A 25596-nucleotide genomic window follows, 5' to 3' on the forward strand; every position below is an offset into this window, starting at 1 on the left:
TTTATCAGAATGAGACATGATCACAGGATATTCATCACTTTGAATGGGGAAGAGCAAGAGGAAACATAGTGTGTTGTCTTTCATTCATTCAACTCCTTTATTGCTGTGCATGCTCACACAGAGCAGGATCTACAGCAAATATGCCTTTACATTTAATGCCACATAAGGTAACTCTTGGGGAACTGCAGTGCCCAAGACGTGTCGGCTGTTTTATTTTTCCATGTCAGTTTCACTTGTAGTGTGTGTGTGTGTGCCCAAAACTCGAGCCCCCCCCAAACCATCTCTGCTGGGTATAAGCACTGCTTTGTGCCACCGCACTGCTCCCTATGGTTCTTCTTATTCATATACTACTACAAGTTTCCACCAGAAACTGGAATCTCCATCTGGATATGTACCCAAAATAGCCTGCTGTTTGACAGGCTAACTCAATTGTGTCCTGATTGAGTCAGGTTTTTGTATTAATATGCCCGATTACAAGTGGCATATTTGTATGGATGTAGCCTGTTAGGAATTGAGTTTGTGTTGAGGTTCAGTTTTCTGCCTGGAATGTGGCTGTGGCATTTCTTGGCTTAGGCTTTGCTATGCTATCATGGGGGATATTGGAGAGCAGGAAAAAGTAAATACATTTTGAGCGGCACAGCATATTTAAGTATTAGCAAATTATCCAATACCATCTGTAATCCCCGGGAAAAACCTGGAGAGTTGTTTTTAAATAGTGCTAACCTCCATCAGATAGTTGGCAAGCAGTGGGGGTGTCCACATGTGTGAATGCTGAATGCTACAGTATGCAGGCAGATCAGATTACTGAACGATTAGCCATGGCCTCCTATCCCCAGCCCAGAGAAATGATTTTCCACTGTCATAATTCCCAAGACTGAATTACGCAGGCCAGTGACTCAGATACTCAATACTACAGCCCCGAGTACTGTACAGCATTACTGTTCCTCTCTGGAGAGAAGAGATAGGACAAAATAGTTTTCACTTTGAATTTGTGCTTGAGCTCTGGCGCTCGCTCTTTAGCATGGCAGCCAGTGTGACCCAGCATCAACACTGTCTTGGGGTAAAAACGATATTGTGTTTATTATGAGCTTTACAATTTAGCTGGGACTTTGATGGAAGAGAGGCGACTGCGAAATGGTCACGAAACTTTACCCGGTCCCTCACATGTGCTTCCATTGTGATATGTACATAAAAAATGTGAGGATGTGTTTGATGGGCAAAGTGTAAATCAAGCAGCCCTCTGGTGGAATTTTGCTGAATGGAACGATGGATGAGAGGGAGAGAATGAGTAAGTGTGTGTTGGGGAGAGAGAGAGGAAGAGTGGGAGACGATAGGCAAGCTGGTGGAGGTAGGACCATGTTTCCAAGGTGCTTACCCCCTGAGGCAGGAATCTGATACATTCCAGAGGCTCCTGTATCCAGACGAATAATGGTGACTAGGGTGTAGTGTTTCATCAGGTGACACATGATTGGAGCGTAAGTGCTGGGAAACTAAGAGCTATGTCATAGGCTCAGAGGTAGCCAGCTCTAGTTGCCTGAGGGATGGGGAAGTATGCCAGAAGAGCACGATGGGTTATGTGAGATATGGATTTATACTCAGAAGACGACAGCCTGGTTTTTATAGCTCTTCTACTTATCTTCAAACCGCCCCCAACCCCCTTCCCCCAGTGCTACCGTTTAGATACAGACATTTACATCACTGAAGGCATTAAGGTGGAAACCGTGACCCTAAACAGGTTACGACGAATAGCGCTGTAGGAAAACATTAATATGTCTCTGGTTCATTATTCTCCATGGTACTCTTATTAGGCCCACAGTGGAAGTTAAACTGAATAAGGACTGGCACTCAAATGACTACTGATGAATAACCAAAAAAGTCATTATATCCTGCCGGCTTGTCCTTAGACAAGTTATTACATGAAGCTGTTGTCTGCAGTGCACATGCTTCTGAGAACTGTGTTCCAGTTTACAAATGAACCTGTTCCTAGATGAGCACCCGTGGTTGTTCTACAGAATCCACAACCTAATCTAGTGATGATTTCAACCCCATAATTTATCCCTTCTCAGCAGTACACGGGTCTGCTGTCACGGAAATATACAATGTTTTATTTAGTGGTCAAAAAACAAGCTGCCTGGTGTTAATGGACTTCACCTCAGCCGTTCTGGCGGACCCTCGGGGTACAGTGAGCACATACACTTTGGCGAGGGAGCTCTCTGCACTGGTCCCTTAATGAAGCCATTTGTACAGATGGAGAGATGCAATAATGGGAATGCACCTCTTCACTGCAGGATATTTTAACCTCATCCTCATCTCAAGTGCTATCAGTCATTGGATATGATTTTTTTTTCATTTTCTTTGTCCATTTAGCTACTCCAGAAGGCTCTTTTTTAGACTCAGGTTGGAGACGGGTTTGTGTTTGCTGCCTTTGTGTTGCATGGAGACACAAATTTTATTATTTCTACTGAGGAATTTGTAGAATGTTTTGTTCTATTACTGGAACACATAAAAATCTGTGATCTGTTCTGCTATTGTAGGTGTAAGTGATACTGTGCGTCTGTTGAAATGTTCAGCATTAGACTGACATCACTGGACCTATGGCTTGGCGCTAAAAGCTTTATAAGCATGGAGGGCAGACAGGTGGTGGTGGGGTTGTGTGTTTACCCAGTTGTCTGGTGGCCTCCGCTTGGTCTGACTGCACCACAGTTAAAAGCTCTCGTGACTTCTGTCGAACTAATATGTGTATGTGTGTGTCCTGTGTTTATCATTGAGAAATACAGCTGTTCAATTGAAGTTTCAACCATGAATCTAAGGTTTAAGTGAAAATATTGGTGTAATATTATAGCTGATAAAGATCAACTGTAAAGTGTTTGTATTTATTATTATTATCCTTATATTTATTATTATTATTGTTATTATTATTATATGCTTTGCTTATATGAATAATATCACATCACCAAAGTTTGTCCAATAACACACGACTACATTTGTTTGTGTACTCAATAACAGTCATATATTAACTTGATTCACGTATGCGTTAGCTAAGTGAACTCATGACATGTGTACACTTGGTGTCCTTATCTTAGCTGCAGTGGTCTTTGCTCTGTTTGACTGTTCCTCTTGCTTAAACAAGATGGCAGCTGTGACCTGATGCTGGAAAGAAACCCATGTTCAGTGTATACAAGTCAAAGTTTGTGTTTAAAGCACACGTCATGGTCAGCTGTGATGTTGTCAGGGAAGTGACTGTTGAACACACGCATACGGTTTTTCTTTTTTTCGTCTGTGAAATGCTCTTCCTGTCCGCTGTCCTGCGGTGTGAGAGCAGACCTGGCTGGAGCACTGTGGCATCCCACCAGGACTACAGGACTGGAAAAATACTGCAGCAGGGCATCTGGTGCCTTGTGCCCTTGTACTTTAGTCTTTACCCTCTCTCTCTCTCTCTCTCTCCTGTGCCTTAGCCTCAAAGTAGACCACACCATCACACGCAAGTCATCTGGTTACCAGTCTGCTCCCATATGTGTGTGCATTTTGGCTTCATTGCAAACAAACACTGTGGCATGTGAACATCTACAATGTCTAAATGGTTCAGCCGAGCTATCTAGCTTAATCTTTGGATGGAAACTATGAGTGCATTGCTACCGTTATGGGTCATCTCTATTTCATTTCATTAAATTGTATCGAGGCATTGAGAATCCGCCGTAACAAACTGACCACAGCTGATGCTTCCTCTCCATTTTGAATTACTGAAGTGGATAGAACTGTAATGGTGCTGACCCAAGGTTTTGGCTGCTGGCAGCTCCAAGTGTATCCCCTCCACTGATCCGAGGCGGTGCCATGTCTGAGCTGCCTGCTGTCGCTCATTCATACCAAATGGTAGAGAAGTATGTGTGCGTGTGTGTGTGTGTGTGTGTGTGTGTGTGTGTGTGTGTGTGTGTGTGTGTGTGGACAGGTGTTGGCAACCTGGAGGTCAGTCCAAATGCAGCTGGGACACCTAGACAGCAGGATGACTGGAGACTGCAAATGACAGCAGGATGAATGAGCTTTGTTTTGCCAGTTTTATTCAGAGGGCGGGTGCCACTTCAAACAGGGTCAGTTGTGATGGTCAGGTGGTGTAACAGCTGGCTGCCCTCAGCGTGACATGCCATGGTCTTAAGCATTTGGTCCGTACAGCAGAGCTGGGAGGTAGTCTGGGTAAAGAAGCTAAAGTAAAGGAGCCATAGTGGGATGTGCAAGCCTGCAAACACAAACAACACCGCACTCCCTCTGTGCTGTGTTAAGTGGCCGGATATGTTTGGTGAATGGGACACAGGTGTCTGGGCCACACTGTGTGTGCCTGGCCAGTGGTCTGTTTGTTTTCTTTCTGTAATGGCCCCCAACTCTCTGCTGTCGCTCGACCAGAGCTCATTGGTTCTCAATGGGCCGGGATAGAGGCCCCCCTTTTTCTCCTACTCTGGGACCGAGCAGTGGGTGAATTTGATTCAATTGTGACTAATACTGATAAAGAAAAACAAGGAGTCACACAACACATTGTTGAGGCTACACACTAAGCAAGCCTGATGCTTTTTAGATTCCACATTCTTCCTTTCCTCTTGCCTGTATCCCTCAGATTTGCCCCAGCAGAGCAGGCTTTTGAAGTTGTCAAGTCTCTGGCTTTACTTTGGAGTCCTAAGAGTGCTTATGTGACAGGTAGAGAAGAGCTAGAGGGGAGTAATGTGACTCCCACAAAGTCCACAGCCTCGCTATTCTCCATCCTTTACGCCCCTCTCACTTACTCGTGTCCTTCATACAGGCCTCATCTCTGTGTTGAGTTCTCTCTGCTGGGCTTCCCTTTGTTGACTAACCCAAGGTGCGCTTTGGGCTGCGAGGAAGACTGGCACACCACTACCGTGACCCCGTACTTTGTCTCCTCATGAAATGCAGCCAGAGTAAGGTAATAGGTTGTTAACCCAGCAGCCACCTCTCTGTTTGGGCATCATACTAAGAGCAGTGGCTTCTATCAGCACCCTAATCTGATTGTTTGAGTAACCCTATGGCCTTTGCAGATGGTCTGGAGCTGGTTTATGATAACCATACAGTTAATATCTGGTGTACATAACCCCCCCACTCCACACAGCTCCTCTCGAACTCTGCTCTCATCTCTCTCCGCCACCCTCCGTGCTATTGTCACTGATGCCTTTCCCTGAGTGCCCTATTTTATTTCCCTATTTCACTCATCTTTTTGAATTCAAGAATCCATTTCTTTTGCCCCCAGGCACAGGGGGTGATGGCTGGAAACGGTGGAGCAAATTAAATTTGGTCTCCCCCTTTTTGCTCCCCTTGGACATGGGTGCGACAGAATTGTAGAAGGACAACCGGAGCAAAGAAAGCTGCAGGAAAAAGCCCACTTCACATGCATTACTGTCTCTTTCCTCAGGCTCTATATCATAGTAACACCAACACCTCTATTGCTTTCTTACCCTCCTTTTTAATTTTCTTTTTCTGGTTCTCTCTCTCTCCCCCTGTCTTGCTCTCACTGCTGCTATATCCTTTCACAGCATAACCTGAAGGTCTCTTTGCTCTTTCTACCACTTACACAGTCTGACCCAGTTTATTAGTTTGGGTCTAGTGAATCATTAATTGAGGTTATCTAACTGTTCCTGTCATGATTCCGCTGTGACTCATGTGTCAGTGCCTGTCTGTGTTGGTAACCGATCAAGCTGTACCCTCCTGCTTCTTGCTCTACCCGTTTGTACTCGATCCCTACCATCCTGCAGGAAAAAAAGCAGAGTTCGTCAAGCCAGACGATATATTTAATAGGTGTGCTGTGCACTGTAATATGTCTTTGTGTCAGAGCACAATACGCGGACTAAGTGCACTGAATGCAAATTAATCTTGTGGGATGGCAGCAGCTGAATAGAGTGTGGTTTTGGTTGAGGGAGGGGTGCGGAGGGAGGGACAGAAGGAGGGCTAATAGTGGCGACAGCAAAGAGAGGGAGAGAAGAGAGCATGTGAGGAGGAGGTGGAGGGATGTGGGATGTAGTCATCGCCAGGCCCATTCATCATGCAATGCCTGCTGGGATGCGCCGGGGTCAGTCCCGCACAACACAATTACAGCCTGTTCTAGTGTGTTGTCCTAGACTCCACAACAGACTGTGTTCTCTTGTCTTTTTTTTGTTAGATTTCCTCCGTCCTAGCTCTCTTGTTGTCCACTTTGCATACTTTCTTCTCCGCACGGCTCTGTACGCTTCTGTTTACTGTTTTGTTTTGTGTGTGTAACATTTTTGAAGTTGCTGCTCGAGCTCTCAGTGCAGGACTGGCGGACGTTCTTTGAGCAAAGCATCTCAATTAACTGAACATTTCGTATTTTTGTCTGTCTCACTCTTCAAACCTCGGCTTTGCCTTTGCACTAAATTGCCATGTTTCTCACTTGCGGTGAAGCTGTTGTTGCCGTGTTGTTGTACATGACTGCTTTGATCCACATCTGAATGGCAGCCTCTCATATGGTCCATGTGATTGACAGGGCTTGGTTAGCATGGGGGTGTGAGATGCTAGTAAGCATGTTGTTTACCCTGCCTGCCTGACAGCCTTCTATGAGCCTACAGATGTTGCAAGAAAGCTGTAAATGTGTGCTGTGTGTGCTCTAATGTCAGTTGACAGCATATCTGATTGTAAGGATTTCCCTGTCCTCCTGTCAGTGTCTATTCTTTGTGCGGTGAAATAGTTTTTCTTCTGTCAGGGAACCTTTTTTTATGTGGTCTGAAGGTTTAAATGAAGATATCACTCAGGGATTCTGCAACAACAAGATTTGAAGGCTCACATGGCTATTTCTGTTACATCTGATTGTGTAAGCTGCCAATGCACTGATGTAAACAAAATGGCATCACCGAAAACTGAACAGGTCCCACTGAGTTGCTGGCCAGCTAATGTCTCATTAATGAGTGAGTTATAGGAACCCCCAACTTCATTGTTTGTGTTTTAATGATGAGGCTGCTTCTCTGTGGTTTAGATTTAAATGACAAATTGTGCCTATTTAATTAATGATGTTGTTACAGCAACTGGTCATGTTGTGTAATGTATCATGTTGAATATCGTGGAACATTGTGCATTTGTTTGTTTGTTTGTTTTTATTCTGAGCTTCATGTGTAATTTTGAAGATAACCCATCCAAAAAAAGTAAAAAAAATAAGACATATTTGACTGTTCTAGAAATGCATTCTTGGCATAAACAAGCCGTTTATTAAACTGCATGAGAACCATGGGGAATTGTGTGTTTTTTTTCTTAGTTTGACTTTCAGAGCTCTCTTGAGTTCTGTGCATACATTTCCAGTAGTTGCTGAAAGATTTCTTGTAACAAAGGAGAAGACAATCCGCACCCTGAGGTCACAGAAGTTCGCTTGCTCACCGAGATTGCACTGGGTGGTGGCTTGGCTGATGCAAACTAATATGAATCCCCAAGATTGACTGAAGGAATGACAAATCAGGGCCAGAAAATGCAATGGTTTTAAAGTGCAGAGCATCTGGAAACAATTTGAAACAATGGATTGTCTTCAGCAGGCTCAATGTTGAACTCTATAGATGCCTTTCTCGTGACTTCCCCCGAGTTTTGGCCCCCTGAGACATACTTTGGAGAAGATGACTTTGCAGGAACCACGTGGCATTCTTTGATTTGACGTTCGCCTTAAGACGCATCACTGACAGGAAGACAAACACTTAAGGTGTACGGGCACAGACTCGAGGCAGTTGAAACAGCTACTGCAAAACAGGACAGGGTAAAGTTACACCCTCATTCCACTCATGTCATCTGAGGGTAGGTTGTTCTTAATGGTGCTGGATTTTTACTGAGTGACTAATCTAATCACTTGGGGTCAGTATTAACTAATGAGACTTTGAACACACCCAAACATTGCTTTTTTTTATGCCCTATTTTTAATCATTCGTAGACATTTTTATATAAGCCAACAACAAAAAAAGTGTGACATTGACTTAACACGAGCTCCATGCTTTCAAGAATGAATAGAGCCATATTGCATTATCTAGGACAACTTCTAACCACATCCCATAGCGACAGTCTAAATTGCCACGTACACCTGCTCACCACCTTCGCCGACCTGCAGACGCAGCAGACTGTGTAATCAACCTATCTATTGTGGACTGCAGTGATGCCAGGGAGATGTGACAACTTTCCTCACATTTTACTCCTCACCTAATTGTGTTGATGTGGAGGTTGGTATTTGTGTTGTGGTGGTTAATCTTCCTTATGAGTGGAAATGGCAACGTCATCAAGGGATATGGTATAGTTAATTAGACGCGAGTGCGTTTCCCTGTGTGAGGGGAGAGATGTGAGCAGTAGTATGTAAGTTGTACGAGACAAATGCTTTACATTGATTTTCAGAGAACATACTGTGGCATGTTCTTTAAATGCCGCATCCACTTTTTGTGAGACAAATGAGGGAAACCACAGCATTCATTACTGGCTGACATTTTACGTTCTTGAGAAATCACCATCGTCGAGTGTGAAAGTTAAGTAATTTTGAAGTTGCACATAAAACAAATGGCCCACTGATACAATAATGCTGTTTCTGACTTCATCCTCTCCTCAGGAAAGCTGTTAGTTGTTTGACTGGTTGGGGCCTGAAGCCACTGGCTCTCAATTAGACCGTAGACAAAAGCATGCTGCAGGAAAATCAGAAGTAATGAATTAGTGATAAAGGTTTTAAAGACGACATTAGAGGGAGGAGGTGGATTGCTTTTTGCCTTAACAATTTGCAGAGTAGGTAATTTGAAGTCTGGAATACAAGACGAATACAAGTAAAAGGCTTTAGATTTCTCTTTCATTTTTGCTCATTTACTCCTCCTGCTTCTTTCTTTCTCTCCCCCTGGCATTCAGTGACAGAAATATTAACCTCATCTCCACTGCGGCGTCCTCGAGCGGCCTGGAAGTCATTTCTTCTGAGGACTGGTCAACTATTTTGCCGCTCAGGGTCTCCAGCCTCAGTGGAGCTCATAATGCATTATGGCTCTATTGCTCAGCGGTGGGAGGATCAAATAATATATTAAGATTATATTATATGCTGTCACGCGCCACTTGGGTGAAGAAGTACTATGCCAGCAGAAATTTCTGCAGAGTCATGCTCTGGTAGTTTTTTTTAAAAGGCTGCCTGAGGCCTTGTTTGATTTTGTGTTGGATTTTTGACCCATTGCCAAAGACATTCACAGCGCTCCTCCCCCATATTGATGGGCATTAGCACACTTTGCCCACCACCTAGCCTGCCCCCGTTCGTCTCTGTTAGCGGAGGGAGCCCGGTCCTGTCATCTGAGGGGATACACTGTGTGGTGGTGACTGAAGTATGCAGGGGGGCAGATACAGATGCTTGGTTGGTTCAGCTGTTGTGCTTGTGCAGACAGCGAGTGCACAGCATGTCTCTGTCTCTGTTATTGGAGGAGTTTAAAAGCCAGACTAAGATGTTTACTGTTTGCGAGGAGCTTTTTTTTTTTATGCCTCTGTAAATCTCAATTGAGAAGCATGGTGGTCCTTGAGCAGGGGCCATTCTTTTTAACGTTGTATTAATCACGTCCTTCCTTCTTATTTCACATTCATACATTTCTTATTGACAAATAAACAGCCAATGCATGAAAAAAACCAACTGCACAGGCGTCCTCTAAGCATCCCTATATTTAACCTCTCCTTTCAAAGACATTGGTTGGTGGTCATGGTTTTGTTGGACATGGTGGTTTGTCTGAGGTCAGCCCATTTGTGCTGTTGACGACAGGGTGTCATTTTACAGTTTCTACAGCTTTGGCTTGTAGACCTTGTTGTTTTCTGACCCTAAACCAATGAACAAAATAGTTTTTTTTGCCCACAAACAAACCAGCCATGAACTCCCAGAAGTCACAGTAATCTAATTCAGCTTGTAAGATAATTACATTATAAGATAACCTATATTACTGCTCAGTTTATAAACGGAGAATGACTTGAAGGAATTAAATCGGCTTGAAGAACTTTGAAATGGCACATTTGTCCTTGTTCTTTTCTGACCTTTTATTAAGGAAACTAAAGGAAACTGTTGAGAACAACAGTCGTCGAACAACAGTTGCCTTCAGATTTCTGCAAAAGGCAGGGCATTGTCTTTGCAGTCAGCAAGGTTTTCCCCCTCGACTCTCAAGTCACTTAAGTTAAATCAAGTCTCTTCTGTGTCTCTTTTACCTGGGACTGATGTTTTTAACGACCTCTTTTCGCACTCTAACCTGTCTCCATTATTTTAAGAAAACATTCCTCTTGTTGGACAAGAAGAGGTAATAATGAGAAAAGTGACTGGACGTTACAAATTCACGTCGGTGTGACTGCAAAGCACATCTGCACAACACCTGGATAATAAGCGCTCCTTCTCTCTCTTTTTTCAGTCAGCCCTCACTTCACCTTTCAGCAGCCCCACCCCATTTCACTTGACGCAGCGGTGACATCACCCTTGCATAATGGAATGCGGCCGTCCTCTTTGCTCTCATCAGCTGCCTCGCTCTAATTAGATGAGGGTGATTTCAATAAAGTTACTGTCGTCCGCACTCCATTGCTTATATTAACACTCTGATTCCTCTCCTGTAGTTGTCTATCTGTCTTCTGCTTCTGCTTTCAGCGGGGTGGGTGGTGGGTGGTGGTGGGGGGGGGCAAGCAGTCCTCTTCTTTTCATGGATCTGTGTAACCTAGTTACTGAGGCTCAGCAGGCAAGGCCAATCAATTAATGAACAAAGGAGCCCGCTCACTGAGCAGCGGCGCGAGTCTGGGACTATAAACAGGGTGCTCCCAAAACATGGTTGCTGTCAGTTGAGTGCTCATCTGATGGATGTTGCTTTGCTTTGCTGTTTTGGAAATGTGTGTGTGCGAGTGTGTGTATCTGTGGGTGAAGCCAGTGGATACTGCTTGGAAAAGACCACATGCACATATCCAGGTGTCTCTTTATTGATGATGAGAAGTGGAAGAATAAAGATGAATTATGATTATTTTTTGGTGATTAAAGCACTAAAATGTCACTATTGTGTTTTCGCTATCACATTTTCAATAAATGGGCTGTGGCATTTTTCTGCCACCGTGCCGTGAAAATGAAACGCAACATTTCAGATGTTGTTTAAAGCCTCTGGTTCCCTCGGACAAACTGGGGTGGGGAGCTACCAGATTATGTATGTAGTCAAAGGTTAAACGTCCATTTGTATTGGTTCAGATCTGTCTCCCCTGGCAACAGGCAGCTTTGGATGACTGGCCTTCCTCTGTCCACCTGTGCTCCTTCAGTCTTTCACCACTTTCTCATCCTTTTCTCAATACCTCTTTTCATCCCACTGACCACCCCCTCCCCCCCTCCTTTTTTTATCCACACCTTACTATTTTTCCCACATCCCACAGGTCCTCCCCTCATTCTCTCCTGTCTTTCTTCTCTCCAGCCTTATGGCCTGGCTGTCATCCCTTCTCCCTAATCTGGCCTTTCGTCCCCAGCATTCCCCTCCCTGGAGTTTCCAGCTCTGTATCCCAGTGTGTGAGATCAGGGAGCAGGCTGTTGTAACAAGCTGTTGAATAATGTAAGCACAGAGGCTATAGGCCAGAGTTTCGGTTAACCCTTTAATCTTTGATCATATAGTGGGTGTAGCGGGCACATCATAAATGACAGCTCAACAGCAGGGGACATCAGCCAGAAGGCTTTTTTTTTTTGCATCCATCTTCCTCCAACCCCTTATTCTAAAGGCTTAAGTTCCTGCGTCCACTGTCATTGTCACGGCTTTTGTCGGCAGTAAAACAGTGAGTGTACCTAGCCTTTGTTATTTCAACGTTGATGTATAATTAAAGGGTTAGAAAAGGCAATGCTGAATAATTGATACTGGAGCAAAGATGTCATGGCATCCTTAACCTCGTCGAACAGCGTATTTTTCACTTGCAGCTCAGATTAAATATTCACTGGTTTGCTTTCTGTCCAGGTTTGTAGTTCACTTTGTGCTCAACGCCACAGCGCTCTTCTGTGACTGAGACCCTATTATGATTATTTCATTCAGAAGCTTATACAAGGCCATGGTCAGCAGAATGGCCGTATTATGACTCCTCAGCGGTCAAATAGTATGTGTTACCGATTTGTATCAATTAACTGACGTGAGTTTCCAGACGTAAAAAAGCGTAGCCAGTACAAAGGTCTCATTAACCCCTTGTGATCAATACAGACCTACTTCCCTCTTGGAGTCTTGTATAGGCTCATATCCTGAGGCTAGGGTGTATTGATCTGCTGGACCTATTTGAAGGTTGGAAGGATTACTTTGCAACTGAGGATATTTTGGCAAAAGTGAAGGCGGAGAGGGTCCTCATGGCCGGATCAGCTTACTACATCCTGCCCCCAACTTCTATCACCACACCTGTTCCAGCTAGCCGGGACGACACACTACCAAACTGTGTGTGAGTGGGTGTCTGTGGGTGTGTGCGAGAGAATGATAGCTCAAGAGAACAAATGGCTGAGAGGCGTATCAAATGAAAAATGTGTTACATAGGGTTTACGGTGACGGCGTGTGCCTGAACCACATCGACTTTGGCAGCTGCTGGCCTACGGACTAGTGGCAGGAAACACATTTTAGATTTTACATGGATGTCATAACTCATTACAGAGATGCATGTACACAGCAACACATGACACGGAAAAGTCAATGTGTGTGTTTGCTTGTGTGCACATGATGCGTCAGAGTGACATATATGCAGCCAAACAGAGGTTTGACACTGTCCACAGTCTTCAACTGCCCCCTGATATATGTGTGTGTGTGGTGTCACGGTACGATGCACAGCAGTGAAGAGAGGAAATGGGAAGAGCCAGCACAGTAGACAGAAGCCAGATAGACCTGTCGGCTTCATGACACTTACACATGCCTTACCCTCTGGTCCAGGGTGATAGCAGAGGAGGAGGAAGCAGCATGGCCAGGAAAAGTTGGAGCATCAAGAGTGAGGACTAAAGCTGTGAAGGCAATAACAGTGAGCTGTGGCAGGGATGTGTTTATATTTGGAGACATAATGGGGTCTAAAAAGAGAGTAGATGGGAGACCTGGCAGGTACAGTAATAAAAAAAAGTGTCACCTTCCTTTGTCTTCATTTTTTAGTATCACAAAGGGTGTAATTAAAATCAGTTAAAGACTCTTTATCTGGTGAACACGTAGAGTTTTTTTCATTAATTCCCCATGGTCACAATTCTCTATAATCGATCTAGTATTATAATCTTTTCAACACAATTGTCATTATTCCTCTAAGCTTTTGAAACATGAATAACAGTAACTGCACCATTTAAAACACAATGCTCCTTGGAAAGAGTTAAACTTCATATTATATATATATATATATATATATATATATATATATATATATATATATAAGTTGTACTCTGAAGTAAATGCAACCACTGAACAAAGTTCTAAATTGAGAAGTCAAACTGCTTTTACTGTAGTTTTGGCCTGTAGTAATTATGATGAGGGGAACTGTCTCTAAACTCTCCGCTTCTTCCCCTGCTGCTGCTTCTTTATTATTTTTTTTAGCTAGATTTGTCATTATATACCAGGAAGAGCCTGACAATGTTTATAAATATATAAGTTCACGCTTTCATTAACTGAAGGTTGAAAATCTTTCAGCTCATTGTTGATTTAGGACATTCCTCTCCAGCATTTAAGCCCAACAATGACTGATACAGAAGTTCTCCTGATTTACAGTTTTCTGTCAAACTGCGGTTTGACAGAAAACTTATTTCACCATCCCCCCTTTGTTATTCCTTGTCTGAGAGCAAATGCTTTCACATGCTTTCAGACACACATTAGCGGAGATGTTAAGTCAGTTTATTTAACAGAGGTGTTCTCTTCGACCACTGCGCTGTAAAAGGCTCTTGCGCGGCGACAGTTCTCGCCCGGCCTGGCTCGACTCTACTCGTTTCCTTTGCCTTTCCATTAGGGACAGTACCTGGCACCTGGTACTTTTTTTTAGTACATGCTCTGGTGAGGTTTGAGGTTTATACTCTGGGACAGACCGTCACGTACTATAAGGAACAATTTAGTGTTTTAGTTCATATGTTGTATCAAAACCACATTTTATTTGTTGAGATCCTCTTCACCCCCTAATAGCATCAGTGTATAAAGTAAAGAACATTGGTGTCTGTAGCTGTCAAAATACTGTGATAAACATGACCAGCCATTTCATTTAGAGTGAATGGATTTTAAAAGGTTCTTTGTGAAGGTTCTTAGTCATTCAGCTCTTAGTCCTCTTCAGCAGTTAGTAGTTTGTTGCCTCAAGCTAACTACTGAATATACCTGTCACTTAAATGACCTGCGTCATGCTCAGTTCATGTTTTTTTACAGGTGATTCAGACATGAACTTGTCCCTGGGGCGCTCTCTCCTCCACTCTGCCTCAAGCAGTGTGTGTTCTTTTCGTTTTGAGGGAGGAGCTTTAACGAGAGAGCAGACCAGTGTTCCCCAGACGTGTTTATTTATCGATGGCTATCTGGAAGTTAAATGAATTTCCCAAACAACATAAAAAGGTAGAACTATAACAGAGCTTTATTTGACGTTGCTGAAAGAAACTAAAAAAACAACACTTCAGAGTACAATAAAGAGGCAACATAATTGCCTGACAGCAAAGTCCATGAAAGTGCTCCAGTAAATAAAGAAGTGTGTTAAATGTCGGGTAAAAAAAAAGAAGAAAAATCTAAATATTGCTCGACAAATATAGAAATGTTGCACAGTTTTTGTAGTATGCACTCAAGCTCAAATATCAGTTGTGTACTCAATATTGGTTTTCACATTTCAGCGACACACATTTGCTGTCTACTCACTTTATTATGCCACCGGTAAACTTAATATACTGTACATTATATACTCGGATAACGCAGTGACAAATTTTCACTCTCCATTATCGCTATTGGCACCAGGCCCCAGCAAGCCGTAGCATTATTATTTTCAGTTGAACTAATGTTATAAAGCAGAAAAAGAAACAATCCACAGGGGGTGAATACCATCAGGTTGGAAAACTGGGGAATACAGCACAGACCGACTCTGGCTGTGCTTTTAAAACCAAGGCTGGAAGCAGAATATAGAAGACAGCATAGAAAAGCTGAAGTTGAGCCTTAGGTAAAAGAAAAAACCTGGAGGCTTTATAATAGGATTCATAACTGGGGCTGCTACTGGGAGTGTAATTATTCTTATTGCAATAAGACAATCATGAGGCTGGGTATTTTCCCTGTCTATAGTTTTCACTCGTTGAGCTACATTTTGGCAGGATGTGTCACGTGTGCTCAGTTTGTGTATGTAAAACGTTATCTACACAGCCTTCTAAACAAATTCCCACTTCTGTCCATTGATCTGTTGTTCTTGAATTTGTTTTGAAGGCGAGCTGATGATTATGGAAGTGCTTTGATGCAGGTGGAAAAAAGAAAAAAGAAAAAAGAAAACCTGTCTTGTTTGATCTCGCAGGCAAAAAATATGGGCAGCAAAACAGAATCTCATCTCTTTTGTCAGCTATTCTTCCACAAGGTGATTTTCCCATGGGGACACATTTGTGCTGCGTGAATCGCAGTCAGATCAGTGCGGGCCGTTTCTTATCTGGACATGAAAGAAGGGAAGATGGAGGAGGAGGTGTAAGTGGAAGAAGTGCGATAAAGAGGAGAGGCATGGCTCCTCTAGGAATGATTATACCCGTGAATTCACTGGGTGGCCTCTTGAATCTAGCTCATTATCATTTCATGAGCAGGAATTGTACTTATTCCGATTACTGCGCACGTATGTATGTATGTATGTATATATGTATGTATGTGTATGTATGTATATATGTATGTATGTATGTGTATGTATGTATATATGTATGTATGTATGTGTATGTATGTATATATGTATGTGTATATATATATGTGTGTGTGTGTGTATATATATATACAGTGTGTATATATATATATATATATATATATATAATATATAAATAGTTTGTATATGCTGTAGCCCATGTTACAGCATGCCTTGTGGTTTTATTATTAAACTGACCATATTCTTTAATCCATCTGCGGTCATATCGCAAGCATTGTTGTGGTTTGATAGCATCTCGGGTTCACGTCAGGTCAGCAAATCTGTTATTGCGCTTCCGCTGCAGGTGTAAAAGTCTTAATAAAACTGTTGGGCTGTAGTCAGAGCTTGTGTGGATTGGTTTTCTCTGCTGAATAAGGCAGTTGATTCGATCGGCAGACCCTGTAGCATGAAACCACCCTGACAAATACCGTTATCTCTTACTTCCATCATAGAAGCCCTCAAATCTCTATAATCATTCACACACAGAGACGTACGCCTCTGTTGAACTTAAATTAAGCGCAATTTAAATTCACAGTATATAGTCAGTCAGTTGATTATTTTCCTCAGCCTTGTGCCACTCGTGCGTGAATTGTGAAGTTGGAGAAGGAAAACTTCATAGTCGCCAATGATAATGTTATGGTGGTTATCAGTTAGAGCTGCAACTAATGACTCTTTTCATAATTGATGTAATCTGCTTTTTTTCTCCATTAATCAAGTGTTTGGTTGGTCCATAAAATATCACTAAATGCTGAATTTTGATGATCAGTTTAGCAACGAAACCAGAAGATATTCACATTTAAGAAGCTGAAAAAAAAACCGATGATTTAATGATTAAAAAAACTCTAAAACCGATTAATTGATTGTCAACATAGTTGATGATTGATTTTGAGTTTGATCGCAGCCCTATGGTCAATAATTAATTTTGATGATACGAGGAAGTAACAATGAGTGATATCCCAAGTTATCAAGTCAAGATTGCAACAAAAAGATGAAAAGCATTGCACCAAAAATGGCGCATTGCTGGCAAAAATAGAGCAGACAAAGCAGAAATTGGCATGTGCACCCGACTCGTATGTTCTGACTCATGCAGATTGGAGCTGAAGCCCATAAAAACCCACCCACTTTGAATCATTTGACCTGGGAGTGAATGCCGATTCAACATATTCCCCTCATGTGAAAAAAACCCCAGTTTAAACAGTTTTCTTTTGACCAGTGAAAATGGTTAATAGAGACGTGGCTTATTCATGAGTAGTTTGGCTTTCACCTCATGAGTGATGTCTGTTGTCTCTATAAGGGGAGGCCCATTACGAATCCTATGTCCCAACGGAGATATTGTGCTGCCTGCCGTGCTTCCTTGTCCTTCAGCAGCGTCCTGAGATGACGGTAGATAAACAATGGGAGCAAACAGTCACTCCCAGCAGCATTGATCTGGCTCCCTCACCCCTCCCTGCTCTCACCAACAACGCCACATTGATTCCACCTACACTCAATTTATATGAAAGCCCCTCCACCCCACCTCCCTCTTCCAGCAGGACTGACAAAAGTGATAAATGACCAGCCCCTTTCCTCCCTCTGCCACCACCTCCCAGTGCCTTGCGTTGGCTGTCCGAGACACTACAAGCCTATTTCTCCCTTCAGAAACCCAACAGAGTTATTTCTCGTAAAAGTATTTCTATTTCTTTTTTTTTTTAGAAGGACGGTAGGGGGTAATTCATTGCTTCGGGTTCTTCGTGTAATTTCCTCACATAAACACGTCACTGGTGTAATTTCAACGCTGCAGGACATCCATATGCATGATGTCAAACCATCAGAAAAGTCGAATGAGGAAAATAATTATTTTATTCAGTGGCACGCACACACACACACACACGAGAGGACCTCCTTGCCTCTGGCTGCTGGCTAATAGCCTTTGTTGTCACTCAGATGAAACCATGGAGAGGCTTTTTAAATGGGGTCAATTATTTTCCTTTGTCATTAGCCTGATCAGAAGATTCCATCCATCTGTGTGTGATTTACTCGGTCCTGCATGTGATCACGTGAATTACATTGCAGCTAATTCAGACATGACACGCTGGCTCTTGGGATCTGCCATCTGCGAATAATGATAATCGTTCCTTTACTTCCCTTCACATCTTAATGGCCTTTCAGTACATAGTCGTAGTTTTTAAATGGATCTTTTTAAGATGTTGTTGTGTTGTCTTTATTGAACAATTCAGTGTCCCATGCTTCTATATGGGGCACCGGTGTGTCTATAAATAGAGATACAGCGGTAGCAAGCAAGGCCGTTGGTGGTTTTCAGCGGGAGTTTTTGTGTGTGTTAATGTGTGCAACGTGTGCATTTAATGTGCGGCTTGGAGGTGGCTGAGGCTATTGACGAAGGTTCCATTCTTGCCACTCTTCCTCACAGCCCAGGGGGTAATGCAGCTGAGGAAAGTCTCCATTCCACATTCCACATCTTTCCTTGCCTAGTCTTCTCCCCACCTCATCCACGTTTTTCCCATGGCTCCTGCAGCTCATCCGCACTGCTTTTCCCCACTGTGAGGTAATCCATTTTACACCACCTCATGCTTAGATCCCCCTGTCCCTATAGCTTCTCCCTGAGAGCCAAGATCTGAAGAGGAGGGTTTGGGAGTCTATCTAAGATGAAAAAGACTCGGAGAGTGCCATCTATATTTTATTCTGTGCTTTCCGTTCTTATTCATCGTGGTCCTAATCATCCCCACATAATATGAATGTGTGATTGTGCCATTACGCCTGGGCCTTCTCGTCTTATCCACGTGGATGATGTGTGTAGATGTGATTTGATGCGATCCCTCTAATGGAAGTCTGAAGGTTGGCTCTTGTTCTGTCTGCCAGAGATGATACGGTAGTGCAGCGGCAAAGCCGTGTCCCAGTTCAAGTGTATACGTCATTGAACACACTTTTGCTGTCTTCCTTTCAACTGATAATTGCTGTAAAGGAAAATATTGCTGTCCCTTGTCTGGATTTAAAGATGAGTCTACCTCTTTGTCCCATTAGTGTCTCAACAAATAACATGGCAATCACTTCAATTATGACAGCACTGGGATCACGGTCTTCAAGCAGGGCCTTGAGATGTAATTGGAGAGGCATGGGCAAATTTAGGAAAGGCATTTTTCTTTCGCGAAATTGCCTCAGTCTCGGGGACTGTAAATCGAGGTACTGAAAGATGATGTGATAATTCAAGCACCTGGTTGGTCGAGGAAATGATATGAAAGTCACTTTCTTGAGAATTAGATTGCGAAACTATCTTTCCCTCCTGAGTCCTCTGTCCTTCATGCTGTGGCATGAAATGAATTGATGAAACTGCGAGCGAGAGAGAGAGAGACGCGGTGTAAATGTTTGCAGCTCAAATGAAGCCGCCTGCTTGTGCATTCAGATTTACTGAAGGGTGGGAGGCAGCGGCTGGAGTGAGGATATGCCGGCACGTACCCCACTATTTCACGGCCTGAGCCTTTAATCGCAGCAACCAAAATGGAAGCATGAAAGGGAATTTGAATTTCAGATTGATTGATTCTGTATTGGTGAATGCCAATGCTGGTTTAAGCAAAAGGCCAAGTGTAACCATGAGAGGAACAAATGTTTGCTTCTTCTCCTCTCATGTTTGCTTCTTCTCCTCTCATGTGCCAGTTTGTTGTTTTAAAAATTCGCTTTATGAAGTTTAATCTCTCACAACAGAGAGGACGGAGGCCTTAATGCAAATGTTTGTTTTCGCTGCTTGCTGCTTATGGGGGAGAAGACAGTGGCCATGTTGCTGCTGATAGCCTCAAACCCCAAGTTCACCCCGGGTTGGTTGTGTGTGTTTTTCATGTTTTTTATGAGTAGGAGTGAAGATTTGAAGCATTTGACACCACTCTCAAAACAGTCCTCGTCCTCCCTCTCACTATTGTCTTGTCTCTTAATCCCTTCAAGGCATCTCTAACAGTAACAAAGCTGGCATAAGCACATTTGGTACTGGTTTGCAGTGTCGAGATTAACCGGATTACAGATTAGGGAACTGCACTGGCGTCATTCTTACCCATTTAACCTTCGCCCATACCCCACGGAAAGAATTCAGACAACCCAAACCTGTTTTGGTGTTGGTAAGACCTTTTGTGTTTGCTCCAAAGCTCAGAAACATTCCTTCAGGGATAAATACAAACAAAATGTGTGCACTTTTTTTTGTAGTGTGATCATTTGGCCTGTAAATCTTCTAATGAGCCTCTGGGGTCTGTGTCCACTGTGATCATGCCGCTGTTGCACATGCACATCTATACACACACTGAAGTCACAACAACGGCGTACTATGGAATTATCGTTCTCTTTTCTATTTCCTTCTGCACAGTTTTCATGCCTCTGATTACAACGCAACTCTGGTGTTTCCATGGAGAACATGCAGTTGCCAAGACCTGTGGTGATTGAACACACAAAGGGTCGTCGTTTATTTCTGTCCGTCAGTGGCGAGGGGATGCATTGGGTAAAGGGGCAGCGCGGGGGGGTGGGGGGACTCGGGGGAAGAGCCAGGTCCTGCGAGGTCTCGCTCTCCTGTACAAGTTTATTTGTCCAAAGGGTCACCTACAGTTGGACAGACACCGGTTGATGGTGTTAATGCACTGGCCTCTCGTCACATAGCCCGAGGATACTTGGTCTTATTCACACTTTAGCAGAAGTGCAACTGGTGGGGGGACATGTGAGGCTACATATGGCCAAACTTAACGTTGTTTATCCGGAGCGTTGTTACAGCTGAGCACCAGGCGCTGTCCTCCTGCTCCTCGTCATTAATCTAGCACTATGGTTCTGGCTGGCTTCCCACAATGTAGAGCGAGCAGGTTTGAGTGACCACCCACCCTGAGGAAAAGCATTAGTCTGTCCTCTCGGCCGTCAACCTGCTATTGTTTATGCCGCCGCTTCATTCCGAGGCCATCCTTCAGCTGCTATAAAATAAGGAGGTAAACATTTTTAATTCATGCTTTCAAAGCCTCAAGATTGATGAGCACCCTTGGGACGGAATTTTTCACCCATTCGTCCCACCAATTTGGTTTGTGTTGTTGATACCCTTGTCCGTCCTATTTTTCTCCCTTTCCACTTAATATTTTTAATATTTCTTTGAGCTCTTTCCATCACTGGGAAAGAGAAGTTGCCTATGAGATGCATATTCGTCTCTGTCTGTCTCTCCTTTCTGCACGTGTTTAGACACTGATTCTGTTTGGCAGAGTGAAACACGCTTCTCAGTCTTAGCCCACCTTTTAGCTGCTTTTTTCCCTTACGGATACGTCTGCTGGAAATATCCTGCATCGGTTTCTACTGAACATGAAATATTCATGTTCCCCTTTCTTCCTCCTCTGCGTTTTTACATCTATTATTTTGGAGGAATGTGGGTGGAGGGAACGGGTCGTGGCTGTGTCTTGAGAGCCCAGATTGTATAAGGTATACATGGCACATAGGAGAAGACTCTGGGTGAGACAAATGCATGGACATTTGAGATCCATTAGCTGTTCCTCTATTCAGTGCCGTGTCCTTGTCTCCATTATAGTGTAATGTATTGGAGTCTGTATTTAGCAAGCCCGATCTCCCTAAGCGTTCACCATCAGCTCTTCTGACCATCATCCACTCTTCTTTACTTCAGCCGCAGAAGCTCTCTGTCACAGACTGAGGGTCAACATTGGGAAGCAGGCATCGCTGCTTCAAATTGCACAAGAACGGAGCCCTTCTGTGTCCCTGCTCTGTTTTCTTTGTGTCACCATTTAATCTGTTCCCAACTAAGCTGTGTAAACACTCAGTATGTTTCCATTCACAGTCAAGTGCATGGAACCGTACTGGGCCGTGCTATGCCATTGAATTGGGCTATTCCTCTTGTGCACAGTATACAGGCACTAGTGGGGAATAGATTTTTTTGAATGAAGTGTGTCCACCTCTGCTCCGCTGGGGAGTGAAACCCCGCCCCCTTTTAGCTCGTTAATCTAAGGCGGTTTCTGTTCAGCATGTGGCTAGTTGTGAGTATGTCGTGCTCCATTCAGGGTCCTCCTTCCATTATCGTAAAAATATCACATTGCAATTAAAAATATTTCTTCTGACTTTATCACCCCACAGAAAAATTTGTAATCGCCTTGCCAAAAAATTGAAGTATTAAATAAATGCTAAACTGAACACCCATTATGGTAATGAGACACAAATGATTTGGAATTGTTTGCTACTTATCAATGAACACTTCCAAACACCCACTGGCCTGAGATTCTTAGATTTAATCACTAGATGCTTCTTTTTTCCTCTTTTTATAATCCTAAAATATAACTTGCTGTTTTGACAGAGTGAAAACATGTCAGCTTGTGCTGTAAAAAAAACAGTTTTTTTTCTGTAATTTATAGAATAATCAACTTGATTATTCAATAACATAGCCAGCAGATGAATAATGAGCAGAATCATTAGTCACAGGGCTGTGTGATCATAAAAAACATTAAATATTAATCTTAATTTATTGCTGCATCCCTCCCAACTACATTTTAGTGAAGAAGAACTTCATCAATGCAAGTTATTTTTGTTTATTTTTAAGAGGCAACGTGCACTGTTTGCCCAAGAGACCTGAAAGAAATTGGGCCTGTCGTGTTAAAAATGGTGTCCCCTGTCATCTTTTCTCCTTCACTGTTTGGAGCAGTAACCACTTCCTATGGCTAATCATATGTTGATATGCCATGACACGAACCGTGGCTCCCTCGGAAATGAACAAACAAGGCACCAGGGGATCTTCAAGTGACCAGTGCTGTGGGTTTTTCGCCTGCTCCACTGCGATACATTTTCTCGACGCCCACTGTGTTGTTGTTTCACGTCCTCTCTTTAAATTAGACCGCCTCACTGTGAGCAAACTTGGACACGGCTCAGAGAAAGTGAAATGTTCTTTCACTCGACTTAACTTTGTGTGTGTGTGTGTGTGTGTGTATGAATTAGGGCTGAGTCATTTTGCCTTGCATTGTGATTTTGATTTGCAAGCTTCAGTTTGGTGTCATTACAAATCAACACTGATTTGTAATGACAATTGAGATGACAATTTCAACAATCAACTGATTATCCTTTATAATACAAAGCATGTTATTGATTTTAATGCTGTCAGATAGATAGCAGTGGCCCATAACTGTATTTTTAATGTTACTCGCCTTCAGTTAAACCTCGGTTCATTTTGTTGCTCATAAACCTTTTGATGGCATCATCAAGTCCAGTTTATGTCTGATTTGTGCCCGATGAGTCTTTATGGGTTTAGTGGTCACTGTGTAATGTCTTTGGGGTTGAGAGGGTTGCGACTCTGCTCTAATGTGGTATCAGGGGTTGTATAAAAGCATGTGGTGTGTGTGTGTGCTGTGCTGTGCTGTGCACCGTGATAGCTCCCCAGTTTAATCAATGGAGCATTTCCATGCAAAGGTAGCGATGCTGTGTCTCTAAATGGAGAAATGATGTTTTTGTAAGTGACTAGCTCACACCGTTCTCCTGCTGCATCTTGTACTTTTCACACTTGGCTTGACGAAGACTGACTAAAGGGCTGGTAAATTATGACGGGTCTGCAGAGCGTCTGCGAGCGTACAGTATATTGAGTGTGATAAGGGGTTTTCTCACAGAGTAAAGAACTCCATTGGTGCCAGGTTTATCTGTCACTGTGATTCACTCCTCTGCTCTTGGATCAATTCCCTTCCATCAGCTTGGTTTCCTCCCTTCCCCGACCTTCCATTTTGCTCCAGATACTGTTAGGACTTTAGGATAATAGAAGATGTGTGTATTCGCAGGTGATGGCTTCACCACTGGACTGGGAATTGGTTTGGTTTTTGGCCTTGTGTCACTCACAATCTGCTTATTGATTGTGTGGAGGCTGCATAAGTTGGTGATATTTTTTGCTTGTGTGTGTGCATGTGGGCGTGTGTGTGTGTGTGTGTGTGTGTGTGTGTGTGTGTGTACAGGGATTAGGTGTTTGCGTGTGGGGAGGGATATTGGCAGCTCTTACTTTGTGTAGGTGAATGCAAGGACTACTTTGGAGTGAACTTTTGGAGTATAGGCTCTGGCAGTGCACACACATTCTCTCCCCACACACACACACACACACACACACACACATTGCAAAACCAAAACAAAATAATGCCATATGTCATTCATTCTGTTGAAGTTTATGCTGTGCTTTCAGATTTCAACATCATTTCCCTCTGTCTTGCTTCTTTCTTTTAGGTCAGGAGATTTGATCCTGAGGAAATGGTGCTGCTGAGATGACCTGCATGACCTCTCTTTCCTCCCGAGATCATTCTCCAGTCAAGAGTGAAGCAAAATTTAGTCGGTACATGGCTGGCAGGTTCACATGATGGACAGGTGATGGAGTCTTCCATCATCTTTCTGCACCAGTGACCCGGCCTGTCAGCCCTCCCTCTGAGGCGTACGTGTGCACCAGCAGTCCAAGGCCCCGTATTTCTCTGCCATGGTGACATAAGCAGCGCTGCAATATGAGGGAGAGCCAACGTGAGACTGTCGCATTTCTTTCTCCAGTAGCTGCTGCAGCTGCTACCTTGATGCCACTTGTATTAAGCTCTGTAAGAAGACTGACTTTGTTGTGAATAATCCCTGCTTGCCGCTTCACACCCCCGTACAAAAAGAGACTGCCCCCAAGTCGTGTTGCTGGGCTGGTGGGGTGGAGTGGTGTGTTGTGAGACGATGCTGGGATGCGTGACACGCCTCCGTCGGCTGGTCCGTCTCCTCCCCCTGCAGACCTCCCTCCTCCTCCTCTTCCTCTTTTGCACCGTCAGCGTCTTCATCTCTGCCTACTTCCTCTATGGCGTCAAACGGGAGCTGGAACCGTCGGGAGGGGGCGTGTCAGGAGCCGAGGGCGCGTCCGCTGACACCGATGACCCGAAGGTTACGCCGTCCCGATTGCTACCTCTGCGAGGTGTCTCGGGAGGCCCCGGGGTGGACCCCGGAGCGGCCAGGACAGATCCTGTGGTTCTGGTGTTTGTGGAAAGCCAGTATTCTCAACTGGGTCAGGAGATTGTGGCCATTTTGGAGTCCGGCCGGTTCAGGTACCGGACTGAGATCTCTCCCGGCAAAGGTGACATGCCCACATTGACGGACAAAGAGCGCGGGCGTTTCACACTTGTGATTTATGAGAACATTCTCAAGTACGTTAACTTGGATGCTTGGAACCGAGAGCTGCTGGACAAATACTGTGTGGAATACGGAGTTGGCATCATTGGCTTCTTCAAGGTTAGGACAACAGCACACACCCCCTGCCTTCTCTCTGCTCCTCTCTTTCCCTCCCCTCTCTCTCTCACACCTTCTGCCCTGTCCATCTGGCAACACAGTCTCTAAGGAGATGGGATTCACAGGGTTGGAAAGACCTGCCTGGTTCAATATCATTTAGTCATGTCTTATGTTCCATCGTACTTGTTTCTTTGTACTCTTCAATCTGTCCTTCTACACAATTCTTGCCTCGTCTCTTGTTTCTCTGTCCTTGTTCTCACTCTTTTGTTTTATTTGCTCTGGATATTTAGACCTCTCTCTTTCTCTCTCTCTCTCCCTCTCTCCCTCTCTCCCCCTCTCCTTTTCTCTCTCTTTAGCTGAGACTGTTTGCCCAATGGCCAGTTTTCAGGTTTTATGTTTTTAATCACCATCTCTGAGCCATGGCATGAATCTAGAAAGGGATAAAGAAGCAGAGATGTTAGTCTGTGTAGGTGAAGGTCAGGAAAGCCCGGTGGGATTTACCCTCCATTGAGAGAGGAGGAAGTAGAGCGAGGGTGTGCATCACAATAACCTGGAGATGCAACAGTGATTTGC

At 43.7% G+C, this 25596-nt stretch overlaps 1 protein-coding gene across 1 annotated transcript in view; it reads left to right on the top strand.

Moving 5' to 3' along the window:
• Positions 1-25596, top strand: part of LOC122778390 (bifunctional heparan sulfate N-deacetylase/N-sulfotransferase 1-like) — a 36359-nt gene that overhangs the window by 2472 nt on the left and 8291 nt on the right. Inside the window, exon 2 of the mRNA XM_044040241.1 lies at positions 24004-25026. Coding sequence (XP_043896176.1) covers positions 24481-25026 — 546 coding nt within the window. The 5' untranslated portion in view covers positions 24004-24480. The remainder of the gene's footprint in view (positions 1-24003; positions 25027-25596) is intronic.

This window comes from Solea senegalensis, linkage group LG12 (assembly GCF_019176455.1).
Source record: "Solea senegalensis isolate Sse05_10M linkage group LG12, IFAPA_SoseM_1, whole genome shotgun sequence".
Lineage (NCBI taxonomy): Eukaryota > Metazoa > Chordata > Actinopteri > Pleuronectiformes > Soleidae > Solea > Solea senegalensis.